At 39.2% G+C, this 20,072-nt stretch overlaps 1 protein-coding gene across 10 annotated transcripts in view; it reads left to right on the plus strand.

The window, feature by feature from the left end:
• fat3a (FAT atypical cadherin 3a) overlaps window positions 1-20,072 on the plus strand; it is a 523,435-nt gene that overhangs the window by 411,860 nt on the left and 91,503 nt on the right. For 8 of the 10 annotated variants that reach the window (XM_073923188.1, XM_017350986.3, XM_073923189.1 and 5 more), the window contains 3 exons: window positions 5,102-5,377; window positions 7,499-7,709; window positions 7,789-11,898. In XM_073923188.1, coding sequence (XP_073779289.1) covers window positions 5,102-5,377; window positions 7,499-7,709; window positions 7,789-11,898 — 4,597 coding nt within the window. Of the gene's footprint in view, window positions 1-5,101; window positions 5,456-5,552; window positions 6,466-7,498; window positions 7,710-7,788; window positions 12,680-12,827; window positions 13,017-20,072 lie in introns of those variants that run through there. The other 2 variants (XR_012390554.1, XM_073923191.1) reach the window with 2 other exon arrangements.

Genomic DNA, 20,072 nt, shown 5'->3' on the forward strand with positions numbered 1-20,072 from the left:
GGAACATGAGATTAACTTTATATCCTAATGATTTTTGGTATAAAAGAAAAATCTATTATTTTGACCCATACAATATATTTTTGGGCATTGCCAAATTATACCCTTACAGTGTTACACTAGTTTTGTGGTTCAGGGTCACGTATAGACGAATTACCATGTATATAAATATTCAAGATGGGCACGCAGGGAGGTGGCAGAAAAAAACCAGGAGCACTAGCATTTACAGTACAGCGAGGAAATGGCATCCGATGCGGTACAGAGTTTGTTGTTGTCTTAGAAATAAGATATATTGATTATTTATTATAGATATTACTTACGTAATACTTGCAGTGTATTATAGCAGCTTGGCACCCAGTGATTCGGCAAAATTAACGTTAAAGTGAGCGGCGTTCGTCTGACAGGTCCATCTGCGATAGCACCCTTCCAATGGATATTGGATAAGACGAAATGACCGAACATCCAACCCCAAATATACAATCTCATTGTAGCTCCAAGTGATTTTACAAGAGAGAAGTTAAAGGCCTACACTGTAAAAAATAAATCCGTAAAATTTAAGGTAAAAAAACGGCAGCTGTGGTTGCCAGTACTTTACCGTTAAAAACACGGTACAAACCGTAAAAGTAATTTCTCATTTTTAAGGTAAACTACTGTATTTTATTAATTTATAGAGGTAATATGTCTGTATTTTGAATGATCAATATCTACACATCTTTTATTACACAGTTAGACACGTTAGCACACCCACATGCATTTGGTGATGAGGAAGTTACATAATGAGCCAAAGCTCATCACAATCAACTTTTCCCACAAGCAGAAAAGAGTGTCAGCATATAGAAGGTGCTCAGTGTCATTCACACAGCTACTAAACACCAGTATGGTAACACGCATAAAATAAAAGTCATGAAATAAACATTGTTTATCAACATTAGATGTAACATAAATCTCTAATGTACATAACTGATGGGGAAACAACTAAAAAGATCCATATTAATGTCAACAAAATGGATAAAAAGTTATGTGCCATGCAGCGAATTCTGGGAAATTCAATTTACGGTTATTCGCTGTATATATTAAGGAGACATACTGTTAATCAGTTTACGGATTTGTACTGTAGCATTTTTACAGTTTTTTACCGTTGAAATCACGGCCATTTTTTACAGTGTACAAGTCGTTGGATGGCAACAATGTTGTTCTGTGTGGTCATGTGCCTGAAATAATGCTCCATAATTATCAGATTTAACATTATGTAGTGCGAACTACACCTGAACTTACGGCAGGGTATGTGAACTTACACATAGAGGTAAAGTTGGTTTTGTATTCTGACTCTTTCCTTAATAATATAATTTCTTAAAAGTATTATTTGCAAACTATAAATAGGGAAATCATAAGAAATAAACAGTGTTAATGTTGTTTTCAAGTAACACTTGCAGGATATTTCAGACCGAATATTCAAAGTGCCGTGGTAAACAATATAGGAAGTGTGTCACAAGTTGTCACTGAATGTGAATGTGTAAATATAAAACCAACTTTACCTTATTAACTTACACTTTTACGTTTTTACTACCACACAACACAACATGTTTGCTTTTGCAGCCAGTCTTTTTTTGCAACCGGGAACCTGTGTGACGTCATGTGTGACGTAGGTTGGTAATTGGTCTATATTGTTCACTTTTACCATCTGATAAAACATTTATACCTGTATTTTGTGGCATGTGATGTCAGATTTAAACAAGTAGGTGTTTTAACCTTTTAATCTTTTGCTCAAACATTTATTGACACCCCAATAAATTTATACGAGCAAATACGAGGAACAGGTCAATTGTAAACATGATCTCCTGTTTCACTTGGCTGTAAATATGAAGGAACACACAGGCTAAACTCACTCATTTATCATTTCGCACAAAGAACAAAGCTGTGATGGAATAAAAAGAGAATGTAGATTAAAATAAACACAGAAATGGCCATTTCCAACCATCAGGCCAAAGATTAATAAATTCCAGTCAACTGCAAGCGCTATTAATCAGCCCGGAAGAAGACGTGTGTTTATCTTGTCTCAAAATACTGTCAGGAAGACACAAGAATCCCAGCTGGGGAATTGTTGAAGTTAGCCGGGTCTCAGGGTTGAGAAAGTCTCGATGTGACAGACATCAACACAAATACTTTTGAAAGCCTTTAATCTTATTCAGAAACAAACTAAAGCATCTTCAGCTTTTGGTCATATTTTGAGCAAAAGGTTAAACAATGAAAACATGTTTTTTGACAAATATCTTTGCTCATATTTACCAAGAGTGCCAGTATTAGTTTGAGACCAATGAACAACATCGCAAACCCAAAAGACAACCCATTTAAATTCAGTATGAAGCAGCATGTAACAAACACACTCACAGCCACAGTCATAACAAAAATGAGGGGAAAACACAAATGGATCGGTCTAGGGAATTTATTAAGCTTAACAAACAAAATAATAACAAAGAATGGGGCGGAATCACAACAAACTAAGGCTAAACACAAAAGACCACAACTTTGTGTCTGGATGACCGCTTAGGTCCCCACCCCTGAAGGGCTGCAGAATGAGCTCTTTTAACGCTGGCGGTCAATGATCCGCAGGTGAAAAGGAATCTACTTCAAATCAACTTAAAACAAAACAAAAACAAGAACAAAACTCTAGAGAGGGACAAAATAGCAAACATAAATAAACAAACAAACAAATAAATAAATAAATACATGGACATTTAACACACACACACACGTTTTGGTTTTGGTGGTTTATGAGGACTCTTTGTAGGCGTAATTTATTTTTTATTGTAAAAAATGCTAATTATAGGGCCTAATGGTACACATTTGATTGAATATGATTCTGTCCTGAAAGCATAGAGATATAGATTTTATTACTATTTTTAACATAGGCTGAAAACGTATCCCAATATACATTTCTAGATGTCGCAAATTATGTAACCAGAAGTACATATGGCTTTAAAACGAACGCTACGGAGCATTATGATGCCGTTTCATTTTGCGCTGTTATGAATTCAATTAAAAATCCTTAAGCAAAAGGAAGTTTAACAAAAATGTAACCAGATAAAAGGTATTAAAAAAAATATTCCCTGGTGCCCCTGGGCTCTCTCTCCCCAAAATATAAATCAAAACACAAACCATTGAGAATCAACAAGAAAATATGAAGAGCAAAATAACATCGAGAGGGATTCAGCCAAAATAAACGACAATAACCCAACTTACATGGACATGGACATGTAACACACACACACACATTTTGGTTTTGGTGTTTTATGAGTACTCTTTGTAGGCATAATGTATTTTTAATTGTAAAAAATGCGTATTATAGGGCCTAATGACGCATTCACACCAAATGTGGATGAAGCAACAAGCGAGAGTAATTTACATGTTAAGTCAATGCAAAGACGCAAATGTAAAAATCTGAACTTTTGCGGACATTCGTGCCACGATAACCAATCAGGAGCTTTCTATAGTATGGGGGTGATTATGATGTAGCACCTGTTGTTAGTGTCCCAAGAGGAAATCCTCTTGCTGACACCAGAAAACAACTTATCAAACTAGGCTTGGCTCAGTCTGAAGCATTGCTGAAACCCTCCGTCATCCAGGTATAGTTTCTGGAGGTGTTGATGAACTCATAGAGCTCGGTGCACAACTGAAAAGATCTAGTGCACCCAGACATGGCACCACATGGTTAACCATTTAGAAACAAACCTACAGTCACCGGGCAGACAGATGCATTGCCCATGACACATATCCATGTCTATTGGAAGTGAATTTGACACGTGAATGAAGCAAATTTGACGCGTGAATGAAGTCAAATTTTGTCAAAAAAATTGTTGAAAAAAAGATTTGATATCTATTTACGCAAAAATAGTGTGATTTATTTTTATTTTATTATATTATATTTTATTTATTTTTGTTTTAAAAAATATATATATTTGCACATGTCGCGTCTGATGTGAACGCACCATAACCCTACCCCTAAACCCAACCCTCACAGTAAACCCTGTGGCAATTTTGTTGGTGAAAAGACCCTTTTAAGTTTGATTTAAGGAGTTTTGCCTTATGAAGACATGTCCTTAAAACCCCCCTTAATGTTGTAATACCTAGGACATACCCATGCCATTATACAAATTTATGTATTACACACCCAAAATTCAGTACACACACAATCTGTTCAATGCAGATTCACGTATTTAATGATAAAAATCATACACACGTGTGAAGAAAGAAGGATTGCCTAAGGAAGGGTCAGAGAAAGGACAAATGGAAAGCTGATGATGAAAGCGACAGTGTTTCTCTCTCTAAGACTTGTTCTTTATTTAGAAAGCACCGTTTCTCTCTCTCACTTTCAAACTCAAATATACATTCATTCACCGTGTATAACACACACACACACACACACACACACAGATGGAGCTCAGCGTGTTTCCATGAGGGCGAGTGTGAGACGGAAGTGCACGTCTGTTATTACTTTATAATTAGATCAGACGACATGCATGTGTGAATGCTGACACTGCCTTCCACTGCAATTTGTTCATGCTTTCATGGTCCTTGTTTGTGATTTTCTTGTTTTATTTTATCAGCATCGATCAGAGAACTTCAACCACTTAGAGCTGTGTAGTAAATAAAACTCCTGAAATGAAGAACAGTCACAAATATGTCAGTCAATATAAGGGTGCCTGTTACTTGCACTATCAGAAATAAAGGGACATAAGCTGTAACTGGGGCAGTACCTTTGCAAAGGTACATATTAGTACCTAAAATGTACAAAGTGTATCTTTTACAATTTTTAGGTACTAAAATGTACCTTTAACATGCATGTAATTTAGTCTGAATGATTGGACACGATTCTGTCCAAAAAGCATAGAGATATAGATTTTGCTATTATTTTCAACATAGGCTCATTCTGAAAACATATCCCAATATACATTTCTGGAGGTTGCGAATTATATAGCCAGATGTACACATGGCATTATAATAAACACTACAGGGCGGTATGATGCCGTTTCATTTTTCCTATAACAGCACTTCTGAGAAAGTCTTATGTTGAATCAGTGATTTCATTTTGACTGTTTCTTCACAGGTTCACATCACTGTCCTAGACAACAACGACAACCCTCCGGTTTTCTCCCAGCCCACCTATGACATCACGATCACAGAGGACACACCCCCGGACACTGAGGTGGTTCAGGTGTTAGCATCGGACAGAGACGAGCGCCACCGCCTGACCTTCAGCCTCCAAAGCAGCGTCGACCCCAGCAGCATGAGGCTTTTCCGCATCGACCCTAACAGTGGAGTCATTTATACAGCCCGCAGACTCGACCACGAGAGCCGCACGCAGCACATCCTCACCATCATGGTAATTCACATCAAGACAGATCAGACAGAGCGCAGAGATTATATGGAAATACCACATATGCGTTATGGTGACATTAATGTCTGGTCAGGCTGGAAGATGACCGGCTAAAACCAGCTTGACCAGCCTAGCCAGGCTGGGAGCCCAGCCAAAACCAGCTTTGTCCAGCTTAAACCAGGCTGGTCAAGCTGGTTTTAGCCAGATTTAGCTGGTCATTTTCCAGCCTGACTAGCCAGGCTGGAAATGGCTGGAAACCAGCTTGGAAATGGCCAAAACCCCTCTAAAACCAGGCTGGTCAAGTGGCTAAAACCAGCCAACCAGCCTAGGCGCTGTTTTTTTCAGTAGGGGAATTACATGGCAAGATGCTAAGCTATTCAGAACATCTTCACATCTTAGTAATAACCAAACAACTGTATGGTAATTTGTTGCAACCTCCCAAAAACACTACAAAAAGCAGGCTTTATCCTAGTAGCTATCAAAGCAAATAGCAACATGTTAAAAGAACATATGTTAGCTTCCGAAAACACCCAGAAACTACCTAGCAGTGCTAGCAACTCTTTAGCACATATATTTACACAGTAGCAATAACCAAACAACTATCTGATTTTGTGATTTCAACCTTCTAAAAACAGCTAAAAACAATACAAAAGCTTCCTCGGGCCTATCCTAGTAGCCATCAAAGCAAATAGCAACATGCTAACAGAACATATTTAGCTTCCAAAAAACCTAGCAACTACCTATCAACTTTTCTGAACACCTAAACAACAGTCATCCAGATCTCCAAAGCAACATGCTAAGAACTATTCAGCACATTTCTTTACACATTACCGATAATCAAACAACTATTCATAATAAGCTTTCAACCTCCCAAAAACAGCTAAAACATCCTAGCTGCAATCAAAACAAACAGGCTAACAGAGCATATAGTAGCTTCCAATACACCCAGCAACATGCTAACTTTTCTGAACAGCTCAGCTAAACAAAAGTCATCCAGAATCCAAAGCACCATGCTAACAACTATTCAGCACATATTATACTGTACATTAGCAATAACTGAACAACTATCTGATCATATGCTTGTGTAACCTCCCAAAATAGATAAAAACACTACAAAAGCAACCTTGGGTCTGTCCTAGCAGCAATCAAAACAAACAGAAACAAATTAACAGAAATGTCCAACAATAACAAACAACTATCTGATAATATGATTGCAGCCTCCCAAAAACAGCTAAGAAAAGCAAACACATAGCAACATGCTAACAAAGATACTGAACATGAGCAACCCAGGAATATTTTTCAAAACACAATAGCAAAATGCTAACAGCTATATAGAATATTTACACTTAGCAATAACCTAACAACTATTTGATAGTTTGCTTGCATTCTCCACAAAACAGCTACAAAAAGCAAACATGCTAACACAGATCCTTCCAAAACACAGTAGCAAAATGCTAAAAGCTATACCAAACATTTTAATCTCTTAGCCTTAATTAAACCAACTATGTGGTAATAGATTACCCTCCAAACACCCTAGTAACTTACTAGCAATGAGCTACTACTCTTGATTTATAGTAAAATGGTTTTATTTTATGTATGGAAACTACGTTTGACGAGATAAAACAAAAGAGCTACCATCTGATTAGTGCTAGAACCCACAGATTTACCTCCCCTCTCTCTCTCTCTCTCTCTCTCTCTCTCTCTCTCTCTCTCTCTCTCTCTCTCTCTCTCTTTCAATGATCTCCATGCTTGAGTGCAGGTATGACAGGAACAGGAGATTGCTCCTTGTGCTTTGGCAGCCGTCACTAGTTTAATGTCGTCTGCATCTGTGTCGCTTCTCCACTGTGATCTAATTATTGATCTGATCTGTATCACTCCTTGTTTCCACACTCCCCTGACGAGGGTAAGAGACAGTGAGTGTCATATCTAATAAGCACATGGATATTCCTGCTGCCTGCAAACAGATGAAATTTGTTATTATAATCCGGAGAGAGATGTTATCCAGTCCGTCTGGCAGTGAGCGAATTTGTTTTGTGTGTATGAGTGTGTGCTGGCTAGGATTGGGTATTGCTGTCTGTCTCAGATAGGGAATTAATAGCTTTCTTCTTCACTTTCTTTCCATATTAGGTTAAGGATCAAGAGTTCCCATACAGACGAAGCCTGGCTCGTGTCTTAATTGGTGTTGAGGATGTCAATGATCATGCTCCTCTTTTCACCATGGTAATGTATGATGGACAGGTGTATGAATCTGCGGCACTGGGATCAGCTGTCCTCACGGTCACTGCACTTGATAAGGATAAGGGCCAGAATGCACAGATCAGTTACAGCATTGACTCAGGTATGTCCGTGCTCACATACACTGCCAAAGTTTGGACACTCTGGTTTTATTTTTAAACTTTTTTTCTCTTTCATCTTAGGGAACACAGGAAACACTTTTCGGATTGATCCTGTTTTGGGCATTATCTCATTGGCACGGGAACTGGACTTGTCCAGCATAGGTCATTACGTCTTGTCTGTGAAAGCAACGGATAATGGTTCTCCAGCACTATCTTCAACGGCTGTCGTCCGAATCGCAGTGACCTTATCCAATAATGCCGGTCCCAAATTTCCCCAAAATGAATATCAGGCGGAGATATCAGAAAGTGTTGCCATAGGAACTTCAGTCGTTACAGTGAATGCTTTAAGTCTTTCCACCCTTACCTATGACATTCGCCATGGCAATGGTCATCGCACTTTCCGCATCAATCAGTATAGTGGAGTGATCACTACACAGAAATCACTGGACTTTGAGACCGTTTCGTCCTACGTTCTAATAGTCACTGCAAGCAACATGGCTGGACAGGCATCAAATGCTACAATAACAGTTGTAGTTCTGGACCAAAATGACAATGCACCTGTGTTCCAACAGCTACACTACCGTGGAAGTATCAGTGAGGGTGCTGGGCTTAACAGTGTTGTGCAGAGTGATGATGGACAACCACTGGTCATAAGAGCAAGTGATGCTGATCGCAACCACAATGCCCTGTTAGTATACCAGATCATGGAAGAATCTGCCAGACGCTTCTTTGCAGTAGATGCTGGGACTGGATCAATAAGGACAATTGCTCAGCTTGACCATGAAACCACACCTACTTTTCGTTTCCATGTTAATGTCAGAGACAGTGGACATCCGCAGCTTTCAGCTGAGCGACCTGCTGAGGTAACCATTGAGGTGCAAGATGTTAACGACTGCTCGCCAAAGTTTTCCCAGGATTCTTATGAAGCTGTTCTTTTGCTGCCAACCTATGAAGGTGTAGAAGCCCTACAAGTTTTTGCTACTGATCCTGATGGTAATGGCCAATCAGAGCTCACCTACTCTCTGACAGATGGCAGCCTAGAACATTTCAGCATTGAACCAAGCACTGGACTGTTGACTGTGAGAAACAGTACATTTAGCAAAGAACGATTCCGCTTTAATGTCCGTGTTTCAGATGGACGCTTTTCAAGCACTGCTTTGGTGACTGTCTTGGTTCATGAGGCCCTGGACAGTGGGCTGGCTTTTACTCACAGTGCCTATAATGCAAACATTGAGGAGAACAATGGCAACATAACAACAGTTGCTGTAGTGACAGCATTAGGCAACAAGTTGAATGAGCCCCTGCGTTATACTTTGCTCAATGCAGGTGGGAAATTTCGCATTAAGCCAACATCAGGTGCCATTGAAACTGTAGGAGTCCCATTGGACAGGGAGGAAAAGGAAGAATATGGACTGTTGGTACAAGCGGGCCGGGAGGAAGATCGTCTTCGGGTTGCAAGGGCACTGGTTCGAGTTCAAGTCACTGATGTCAATGACAATGCTCCTGTTTTTGTTGGACTGCCATACTATGCTGCCGTGCAAGTGGAAGCAGAGCCGGGGACAGCAATATTTCGGGTGACAGCAGTAGACCGGGACAAAGGACTAAATGGAGAGGTCAATTACTTTCTTCAGGATGAACTTGGACATTTCGAGGTAGACCGTGTGAGTGGTGAGCTTCGCTTGCGAAGAGCTTTCGAGGCTGATCTCTCCAGTGTAGAATACCAGGTCCTTGTGTTTGCCCGGGACATGGGAACACCTCCTCTGTCCTCTTCAGTCACCTTCCCTGTTACAGTGGTAAACAGAGCAATGCCTGTATTTGACAGGCCATTCTACTCAGTTAAAGTGAGTGAGGACATACCAGTTTGGACTCCAATTTTGGGAATAAATGCCAGCAGCCCTGAAGGCCAGAGTGTCCTTTACACAATAACACATGGTGACCCTGGAACCCTCTTCTCTATTGGATTTGACACAGGGGTCATTAGTGTAATAGCTGGCCTCGACTATGAGACCAGCCCTGCCCACAGACTCATTGTTAGAGCAACTGACTGCCTCACAGGTGCTCGCGCAGAAGTAGATGTTGAGGTTACTGTATTGGATGTTAATGACAACCCTCCAGTGTTTGAGCAGCCCTCTTACAAAGCTGTAATTTCAGAATCTGCCATGATTGGTACTGCAGCTTTACAGGTCCTTGCAACGGACAGTGACTCTGAGAAAAATGCAGCTGTCCGGTATCAAATCATTCCAGACCGCACCAACAGCACTGACCACTTCCACATTGACAGCAGCAGTGGCTTGATTCTTACCGCTCGCTCCCTAGACCATGAGACTATCCAACGTTATGTCTTTCTTGTCAAAGCAACAGACAATGGATTCCCCCCACTGAGCAGTGAAGTTTGGGTCACAGTTGATGTCACAGACACCAATGACAATGCTCCAGTGTTTAACCAACTACTCTATGAAGCCTCGATCAATGAGTTGGCACCCAAAGGGCACTTTGTTACATGCATCCAGGCTTCTGATGCAGACCGCTCAGATGCAGAGCGCTTGCAGTATGGCCTAGTGTCTGGAAATGAAAGAATGCTGTTTGAATTAGATGCCGCCTCAGGTGTCCTCACACTGAGTGGCCAGCGGCGCATGCAGCGCATGCCTTCCGCCATTACCCTGAATGTAAGTGTTTCTGATGGAGTGTTTACCAGTACAGCGCAAGTGCATGTTCGAGTAGAGCGAGCTAATCTGCATTCCCCCCAGTTCACCCAGGGCATGTATGAGGCTGATGTACGTGAGAACGCACCACCGGGATCAAAAGTCATTGCGATCAGAGCACAAGATGCAGATCCTGGACCATTTGGAGATGTGAGATATGTGCTGCTCTCAGATGCTGCTCGGGACCTGTTTACCATTGATAGCAGTGGGCAAATCACAACTCTTGAAAGACTGGACCGGGAAGAGCGAAGTGAGATGGTGCTGTCTGTTGCGGCCGTGGATGCAGGTGGTCGATCTGGATACTGCAGTGTCAGGGTTACTGTTATAGATGAGAATGACAATGTTCCACTCTTTGGTGCCTCGGAGTACCATGCAAGTGTGCGGTCTGAGGTTGAACCAGGGACCCTTGTGATTCAAGTGCAAGCTTGGGATTTAGATCAGGATGCCAATGGACAAGTCAGCTACAGTCTGTATAGTGAGGCCAGTTTGCAGGTCACTGAACTTCTGGATATTGACCCAGACAGTGGATGGGTTGTCACCAAAGGCAACTTTGCCCCTTTGCGTGGCTCTGTACTGTCTTTTTTAGTTAAAGCCTCTGATGGGGGTGCACCTATCAGACATTCCCTTGTCTCAGTATACATACATGTTTTGTCCGCAGATGCTCACATTCCCTCCTTCAGCCAACCACAATTCTCCTTTACAGTCCCAGAGGACATGCCAATAGGTTCCTTGCTGGGAGCTGTGCATCTACACACCTCGACTAGCCACTCTTCGTTACCAGTAAGCTTTGCAGCAGTGATTGGACAAACTCCAGAGAGTAACAGTGAGGGAGTGTTTTTGGTTGACAAAGAAAGCGGAATGATCAAACTAGACAAAGCACTAGACCGAGAGCTGACACAGATCTATCATTTCAAAGTGGTTGCAATGTTGCAGCAGGGGCGATTGGATGCTGTTTCAGCTGTGGATGTGGAGGTAAAAGTGCAAGATGTCAATGACAACAAACCTGCTTTTGAGTCGGATACTTATGAAACATCAGTCACAGAGGGTCTTTCACCTGGGACTAGGATTCTACAAGTGCGAGCCTTGGATCCTGATTGGGCCGCTAATGGACAAGTAACATACAGTCTTGCACCCCCTGGGTTGCTTGGTGGCTCTGGCGGAGAGGACATTGAAGAGCATGGAGCTTACTTTACGATTGACAGCAGCTCTGGTTGGATATCAACACTAAAAGGGCTTGACCATGAACAGAACCCTGCCCACAGTCTTACAGTCTGGGCATTTGACCTTGGAGATCCCGCTAGCCAGTCATCCTCAACAACTATAACTATAGCAGTGAGTGACTCCAATGACAACATACCTCAATTTCTCCAACCCCGTTATTATGGTAGCGTGCGAGAGAGTGATGCACCCGGTGAAGTGGTGGCAGTGCTGAACACACGGGACAATGACAGCTCTCCTGGGAACCGACAAGTCACTTATCATATCACAGGTAAGAACTTTTTTAACTGTCAACAAAGTGTGCATGTCTTTCTATACTGCAGAAAATTAAGAGTTTGTCTACCTCCCCAGTAAAAATGTTGTAAAAACCTTTACACAAGATACATTTGCTTTTGCAACACTGAAAACGATATTACTCACTTACCTTTATCTCAATTCAAGCCTGTTTTGTTTAGTTCGATTTGTATTCAAAAATGTCAATAATCTTGCCCCAAAGTACCTTACAGGCATGCTCCTTCAATACACACCCTTTCAAACACTATAATCTAGCCGTTTACTCACCGTGCCTAGAACTTGCTATAAAAAATGAGGTGATCCTGCTTTGCAATTGCTTTTTCTAAACTCTGGAATGGTCTACTGTTTTATATTAGACTGGCCCCCTGTTTTAGTTCATCTTAAAAACCTATTTGGTTTCTCTTTCTTTTAATACTGCTTGATTACTGGGCCTATTATTTCTTTTATTGATTTAATCTAATGGTCTTTCCTGCTTTCTCCCTTTTAATTGAACTTTCCTACTCTCTTTTTCTACTTCTATGTACAACACTTTGGTCAACTTTGACTGTTTCTAAAAATTCTATAGTTTTTATTAGGTTTTGTCCATATGGTGACAGTAAGTGTGGTTTTGGGACACTTGAATTCTGTTGGATGTTAAAAAAAAAAAACAGTTTTCAAAAACACTTCTCTGCAGATAAACAGCTTAAACCACCCTAGATGGGTTGGCTGGTTTTAGCTGGTAAACCACGGTGGTTTTAGAGGGGTTTTGGCCATTCCAGGCTGGTTTCCAGCCATTTCCAGCCTGGTCTTAGCTGTTCAGGCTGGGAGCCCAGCTAAAACCAGCTATGTCCAGCTTAAACTAGGCTGGTCAAGCTGGTTGTAGCCGGTTTAGGCTGGTGATTTTTCAGCCCGACCAGCTAAGACCAGGCTGGTTTCAAGCCATGGCCAAAACCTTTCTAAAACCAGCCTGGTTGACCAGCTAAAATCAAAATAAGTTTTTTTCAGTAGGGTTTGTTTGGTCAATTTAACACAACAGCCATAAAAATTTCCTTGAACAAGCACTTTTAGCAGACGAGAGCACTTTTTGTGTTCCTCGGCAATGCATCAAAAAAAAAATGATGTCCATAAAAAATAAAACTACATACAAATGTGGGTTTCCTCTTTCCCTTGTAACGGAGCTCTACATGCTTGAGTTATTTCAATCTAAACATAGCCTGCATGCTATTCTGAAGCCCTGTTCTGCATGTAAGCATAATGTAGAACAACACCATTACAGCAAGTCAAAAGTCCACAGTAATTACACCTCATTCATCCTCGCCTGATAATGGATTATTCGCTCCAGGGCGACAAGCTGGATTCTGCAAGAAGAGAACGTAGAGTTGCTTATTGCTGGAGAGCAAAAGCACACTGGTTTTATAAGGCTTTTATCAAAGCTGTGATGCAACTGCATGCAAATGATGGCGGTGCGGATTTGCGATGAGAAAGCGCATCACTTCACGAACGGAACATATTACAGTGACATTTCCGAAAGCAGTAGTTTAGGTGGATTGCGTCTTTCAAAAAGGGCAAACATAAACCCCCTCCTTATCAGCATCTAGCCCAGCCAGCTTTAAATATACTTTTATATTCAGGCAGTGTAGAACACCTTGCTTGGTGACAAGAAACAGATTGCACACACACACAAACACGCACATACACACCTTGCACATGCTCATGAGCAGCACACACTTGTAAATTAGGCGCTCAGAAACTCATAACATTGAATTAGAGAGCCGCCTTGTTCTATAATTCATGCTTTTTCACACACATACACGCGCACACGCACCGAGAAAGAGGGAGAAACACACTTCCTGACCTGAACAGAATTTCGATTAAGCTCAACCTTTATGCCGTGATCATGATTTAGACTGTGCTGCCACCAGCAGGAGCAGTATTTTTAACAAGATTTACCACACACACACACACACACACACACACACAAACACACACAAGCACACAGGCCCTGACTCTTAACTAAATTGCAGCCCACAGCATTGAAACTAAAGTAAACATCTAGACACCAGCGCTTGTTTAGTCACTTATTGCCGGCTTATGTTGTAATGAGGATTGCTTTCTGTGCATTTTCTCTGCCTTCAAACTTTAATGGTACAACATTTTATAGATACATATAAATGGGGACATGATGATAGTACATCATTTTTCATTCATTCATTCTCTTGTCGGCTTAGTCCCTTTTATTAATCCGGGGTTGCCACAGCGGAATGAACCGCCAACTTATCCAGCAAGTTTTTACGCACATTCACACACACACTCATACACTACGGACAATGTAGCCTACCCAATTCACCTGTACCGCATGTCTTTGGACTGTAGGGGAAACCGGAGCACCCGGAGGAAACCCACGCGAACGCAGGGAGAACATGCAAACTCCACACAGAAACACCAACTGAGCCAAGGCTCGAACCAGCGACCTTCTTGCTGTGAGGCGGCAGCACTACCTACTGCACCACTGCTTTGCCGTACTTAATTTTTTCAATTAATAATTTAAAGACTTAACTGGGTTAATTAAGTTACTAGGCAAGTCATATATATATATATATATATATATATATATATATATATATATATATATATATACATATATATATATGTATATATATATATATATATATATATATATATATATATATATTAGGGCTGTCAAAATGAGCGTTAACGCAAGTAATTTGAAATATTTAACACTTAAAAAAAGAAATAACGCAAATAATGCAGTTGCAGTTTTTTTTTATTTCCTGTTGTGGCCGACGTGTGTCCATAGAGGCGACCTAGGCCGCCGCCTTGGGCAGCAGAATAGTGAGCAAACCCCCCGGTCCTCACTTTCATCCATTACACCCGACCCCCGCCTCACGGTCCTCATTTTCATCTGCGAACCGGTCACTTTCTTTTTCACTTTCGCGTTGAGGGCGGTGTGTTTGAAGTTTGCCTAGAGCACCAGTTCAGCTTGCTCTGGCCATGCGTGTGTTTAACATGCAAAGAAATTTGGATAAGACCAAGGACGCGTTTTTAGAAGGAAAGTTTCAGTATAAAACAATTAATGTCGCATCACCAGACTATCCTGTGAGTTTCATGCAGTTTCAGGTGTTTCATTTTTAATATTTAGACTTTAACTGCAGTTCAGCAGTTCATTCTCGTTCAGCATATTTTCATTCAGGATGTTTTAATGGAATTTGATACCGCATGGCGAACAGAAAGAAAAATCTCCGCATTTCGGGACTCGCGTGATCCTTTAAGTTAATCAAAAATCGCTGCTTACATGGTCGACTCTTAATTGGCATTGTCTTAATCATAAAAGCGGAGTATTGGTGTCCATGTAAATGAAAGTGCCAGATGAAGTCGCAAGCTGTCAAAGAGCCCATTCCTCTGCCTTTAAGCTGCGTCATTTCCCCCCTACACGCAACTTTTGAAAAGCGTCGTCTTCATGTTGCCGTGTCAAAATCCTTGCTTGTAAAACACAGCCATACTTTAGAACGCTTAGTTTAAGCAAATTTGATGAACGCGATTGTGCGTGTTGATGAATCTGAAGGGATCCCGCGCTCACCGGGTGCACTGTACTGCGCACGTTGTGTGTGTGTGTGTGTAGCCCTCTTAGAATCCAACATGGAAATCATTTGTGTTTGTTATTGGCATGGATTGTTTGGAAATTCAAATGGCACTTAAATGCTAACATAAAAATATCAAAATTTTAAAATAATTTTACAGCCCTAATATATATATATATATATATATATATATATATATATATATATATATATATATATATATATATAGTTATTGTAAATTACATAATTTAAACCATAAAAGATATGTTTAAAAATTGTATAAATGTATATAAAGTATCTATGTTTATTATATAATTAAATAAATGTTTAAGCCATTTTATTAGGTACTAGCACTAGCATCGGGTTGGACCCTTTGCCTTCAGAACTGCCTTAATCCATCGTGGCATAGATTAAACAAGGTAATGGAAGTATTCCTCAGAGATTTTGATCCATATTGACATGATAGCATCACACAGTTGCTGCAGATTTGTCGGCTGCACATCCATGATGCTAATCTCCCGTTTCACCACATACCAAGGGTGCGCTATTGGATTGAGATCTGATGTTTGTGGAGGCTCAGTTTGAACTGCAGCAGATCATCTTGGCCATGTCTACATGCCTAAATGCATTGAGTTGCTGCCATGTGATTGGCTGATTATAAGTTTGCGTTACCAAGCAGTTGAACAGGTGTACCTAATGAAGGGGCCGGTGAGTGGTATTTACAATAGTTATAATGTTTGTACAGTATATATAAGCTAGTTATTCTGTCTAATTTGTGGTATTTTACACCTGTTGAAGCCTAGATGTTCATTTTTAATTTCATTGAACTGAGTTAAGCTTTAAACACAAAGTCATGCACATTTCCAACCACATAAAGCTGAGAATTGTAATATTTGAATGAACTATCCATTCAATTAATTCGCAGCCTACAGCATGTTACTTTGTGCCCTGTTTAGTTAAAGTCCTCAGAGAATAAATCGCTTTCCCGCTGTCTCTCAAACTGTCTTTGCCGTCTCCTTCAGTCCATAACGTTTAAATCCTTCAGTTCAGACAAACTCAAAGGTCAAACAGGCTTTAATACACTTCTCCGAGCCCAGAGGCACAAACTGGCTCAAAAAACCGCTCACCGTATCATAACACACACCAGAGGGACAGAAACACACCAACATACAATCACATTGGAGGCTTTCCTCTCCTCCAGATAGGTTTAATTCACCTCTCAGGGTGTTTTACGGTGGTGTTTAACAGAGCACAGAGCAATTAAACACAAACTAGTTACTCCACGGTAGTTAATAGGATAATTTGAACTTGTGTTTAGAGTCTCTTTGCTGAAAGTATATTTAAAGGTTCATAAAGGATGTCTTAAGCAGTGCATTTCTCAGAGTAACAATAGGGCTGATTCTGCTTGGTGAGGATGTAACAGGCGTTAAATAGCTGTTCGAGTTGCTGTCTCGTAAAGGTGAAAGGTCACCGCAGAAACACTAATCGACCAGAACTGGCGCTGAATGCTTGGAAACACCTCGGTTGGGTTTAATTGGTTAACAAGAAGCTATAAATATGCTGTCTGAGTTGTAGTTAATGCGGTAGACAGTGTATATCATTGATTTTTTATTCCAAACATGGACTATGGCTGATTAGATGAAATACCAGATACAGTATAACCATTGAAGTGAAGTTTGATTAAAGTTTTATCTTCAGTGGGTGGTAGATTCATGTTATTATGTAAGTGCTTTACTTTTGTACTTTGTCTCCTCTAGTTTATAAAAACACCAGTCCAAAACATTGTTTATTCTTTGATTTATTCAAAAATGCTTAGATTAGTGAACTGCATATTTTTATCTAAAACACTTAACAAGTGGTGTTAGTGTGGCCAGCAGGGGGCGCTCAACCTGTGTTCTATGTGAGTCCTAATGCCCTAGTAAAATTGAAGGAGACATTACACTGTCTGTGGGCGCCGTCTTTCAGATGAGACGCTAAACAGAGGTCCTGACTCTCTGAGGTTATTCAAAATCCCATGGCACTTCTCGTAAAGAGCAGGGGATTACCCAAGTGTCCTGGCCAAAGTCCCTCTATCGGCCCTTACAATCATGGCCTCCCAATCATACCCTTCCCCTGAGCTGGCTCTATCACTGTCTCTTCACTCCACCTATAGTTGTTGTGTGGTTAGCGCACTGGCACCGTTGTCCTGTGGCTACCGTCGCATCATCCAAGTGGATGCTGCACACTGGTTGTGGTGTGGAGAGACCCCCCCTCATGATTGTGAAGCGATTTGCGTGTATGGCCATACACAATAATTGTGTGTTTATTTTTTCCCCTAATTTCTGTTTAACGGAGGGACATTTTTTAACACTTTTCTAAACATAATAGTTTTAATAACTCATCTCTAATAACTGATTTATTTTATCTTTGCCATGATGACAGTAAATAATATTTTACTAGATGTTTTTTCAAGACACTTCTATACAGCTTAAAGTGAAATTTAAAAGCTTCACTAGCTTAATTAGGTTAACTTGGCAGATTAGGGTAATTAGGCAAGTTATTGTTAAATGATGGTTTGTTCTGAAAATACAAAACTGCTTTTATTGTAGCAAATAAAACAAAAAAAAGTTTCTCCAGAAGAAAAAAGTATTATCAGACATACTGTGAAAATTTCCTTGCACTAATAAACATCATTAAGGAAATATTCAAAAATGAAAATAAAATTTAGAGGGGGGCTAGAAAAAGACTTCAACTGTATGTATATACACCACCCCCCCATCCGATCCTTTAATACGACGCACACCCCTCTCCACCGCATCCCTCCAAGCTCTTCAGGTACAACGCACGCACACGCCTCCACCGCTCTTCAGACGTCATGCACCATCACCGCTATCAAGAGAGTGGTGGAAAAAAACATCTGAGAGATCTTAATCAGTAGTGAAAATGTCGGGTTTTAAGAAAATGTTAAATGTAATAGAGCCCCTTTACATTATTCCTTCATGAGCCCATTTCAGTCAGATAAATCCTGCTTTTAGATCCACTAAAATAGCAGGTGACAGTCAAAACAAGCAGATCTGTGCTGTCTGAGGAAAAGGTGGACGCTCATCTTTCTGAAAATAAAAAAATACTTACAAATAGATTGAAACTGAGTTCCATATAAAAACTAAATTATTATTTTCTTTTTATTTGTTTAACTGCTACAATATTACATTTATTTTTTTATAAGCAGCTTTTTTGGTTTTGAGGATAAAGAAGGATTTGTTTTATTTGCTGCTAGGCAGAAACCCTGCAGTATAGCTCTGTCATTGTTTAAAGTAAAAGAAAAAAAAAAACAGGATCATACTTTTATGATGTTAGTTTTAATACAATAAAAAATCAAATCTGAGAAATCCTCTGGCTTTTTTCTTTTTTTGCTGTATCGAAAACGTATACTGAACCTTGATTTTTGTGAACCGTTACACCCCTAATGTATATTTATATATACTGTGTAAAACAAGTCAATATATGTATATATATATATGTATATATGTATATATATATATATATATGTATATATATATATATATATATATATATATGTATATATGTATATATATATATATATATATATGTATATATATATATATATATATATATATATATATATATATATATATATATATATATATGTATATATATATATATGTATATATATATATATATATATATATGTATATATATATATATATGTATATATATATATATATATATGTATATATATATATATATATATATATATATATATATATATATATGTATATATATATATATATATATATGTATATATATATATATATATGTATATATATATATATATATATATATATATATATATATATATATACATATATATATATATATATATATACATACATATATATATATATATATATATATATATATATATATATATATATATATATATATATATGATTTTTTTTTCTTCTGGAGACAGTCGTACTTGTTTGACTTAAGTAAATGTAACTAATTTAGTACTTGATGATAGTTTTAGGCGACATGGTGGCTCAGTAGTTAGCACTGTCGCCTCACAGCAAGAAGGTCACTGGTTCGAGTTCCAGCAGGGTCAGTTGGTATTTTTTTGTGAAGTTCGCATGTTCTCCCCGTGTTGATTAAAATAGTTTCAATAACTCATCTCTAATAACTGATTTATTTTATCTTTGCCATGATGACAGTAAATAATATTTTACTTGATGTTTTTTCAAGACACTTCTATACAGCTTAAAGTGAAATTTAAAAGCTTCACTAGGTTAATTAGGTTAACTAGGCAGATTAGGGTAAATAGGCAAGTTGTTGTGAAATGATGGTTTGTTCTGAAAATACAAAACTGCTTTTATTGTAGCAAATAAAACAAATAAAAGTTTCTCCAGAAGAAAAACATATTATCAGACATACTGTGAAAATACCCTTGTACTGTTAAACATCATTTAGGAAATATTCAAAAAAGAAAATAAAATTTTAAGGGGAGCTAGTAAAAGTATATATATATCTGATATTTTTTTCTTCTTCTGGAGACAGTCTTACTTGTTTGACTTAA

The sequence above is a fragment of the Danio rerio genome, chromosome 15 (assembly GCF_049306965.1).
Source record: "Danio rerio strain Tuebingen ecotype United States chromosome 15, GRCz12tu, whole genome shotgun sequence".
In the NCBI taxonomy this organism is placed as follows: domain Eukaryota; kingdom Metazoa; phylum Chordata; class Actinopteri; order Cypriniformes; family Danionidae; genus Danio; species Danio rerio.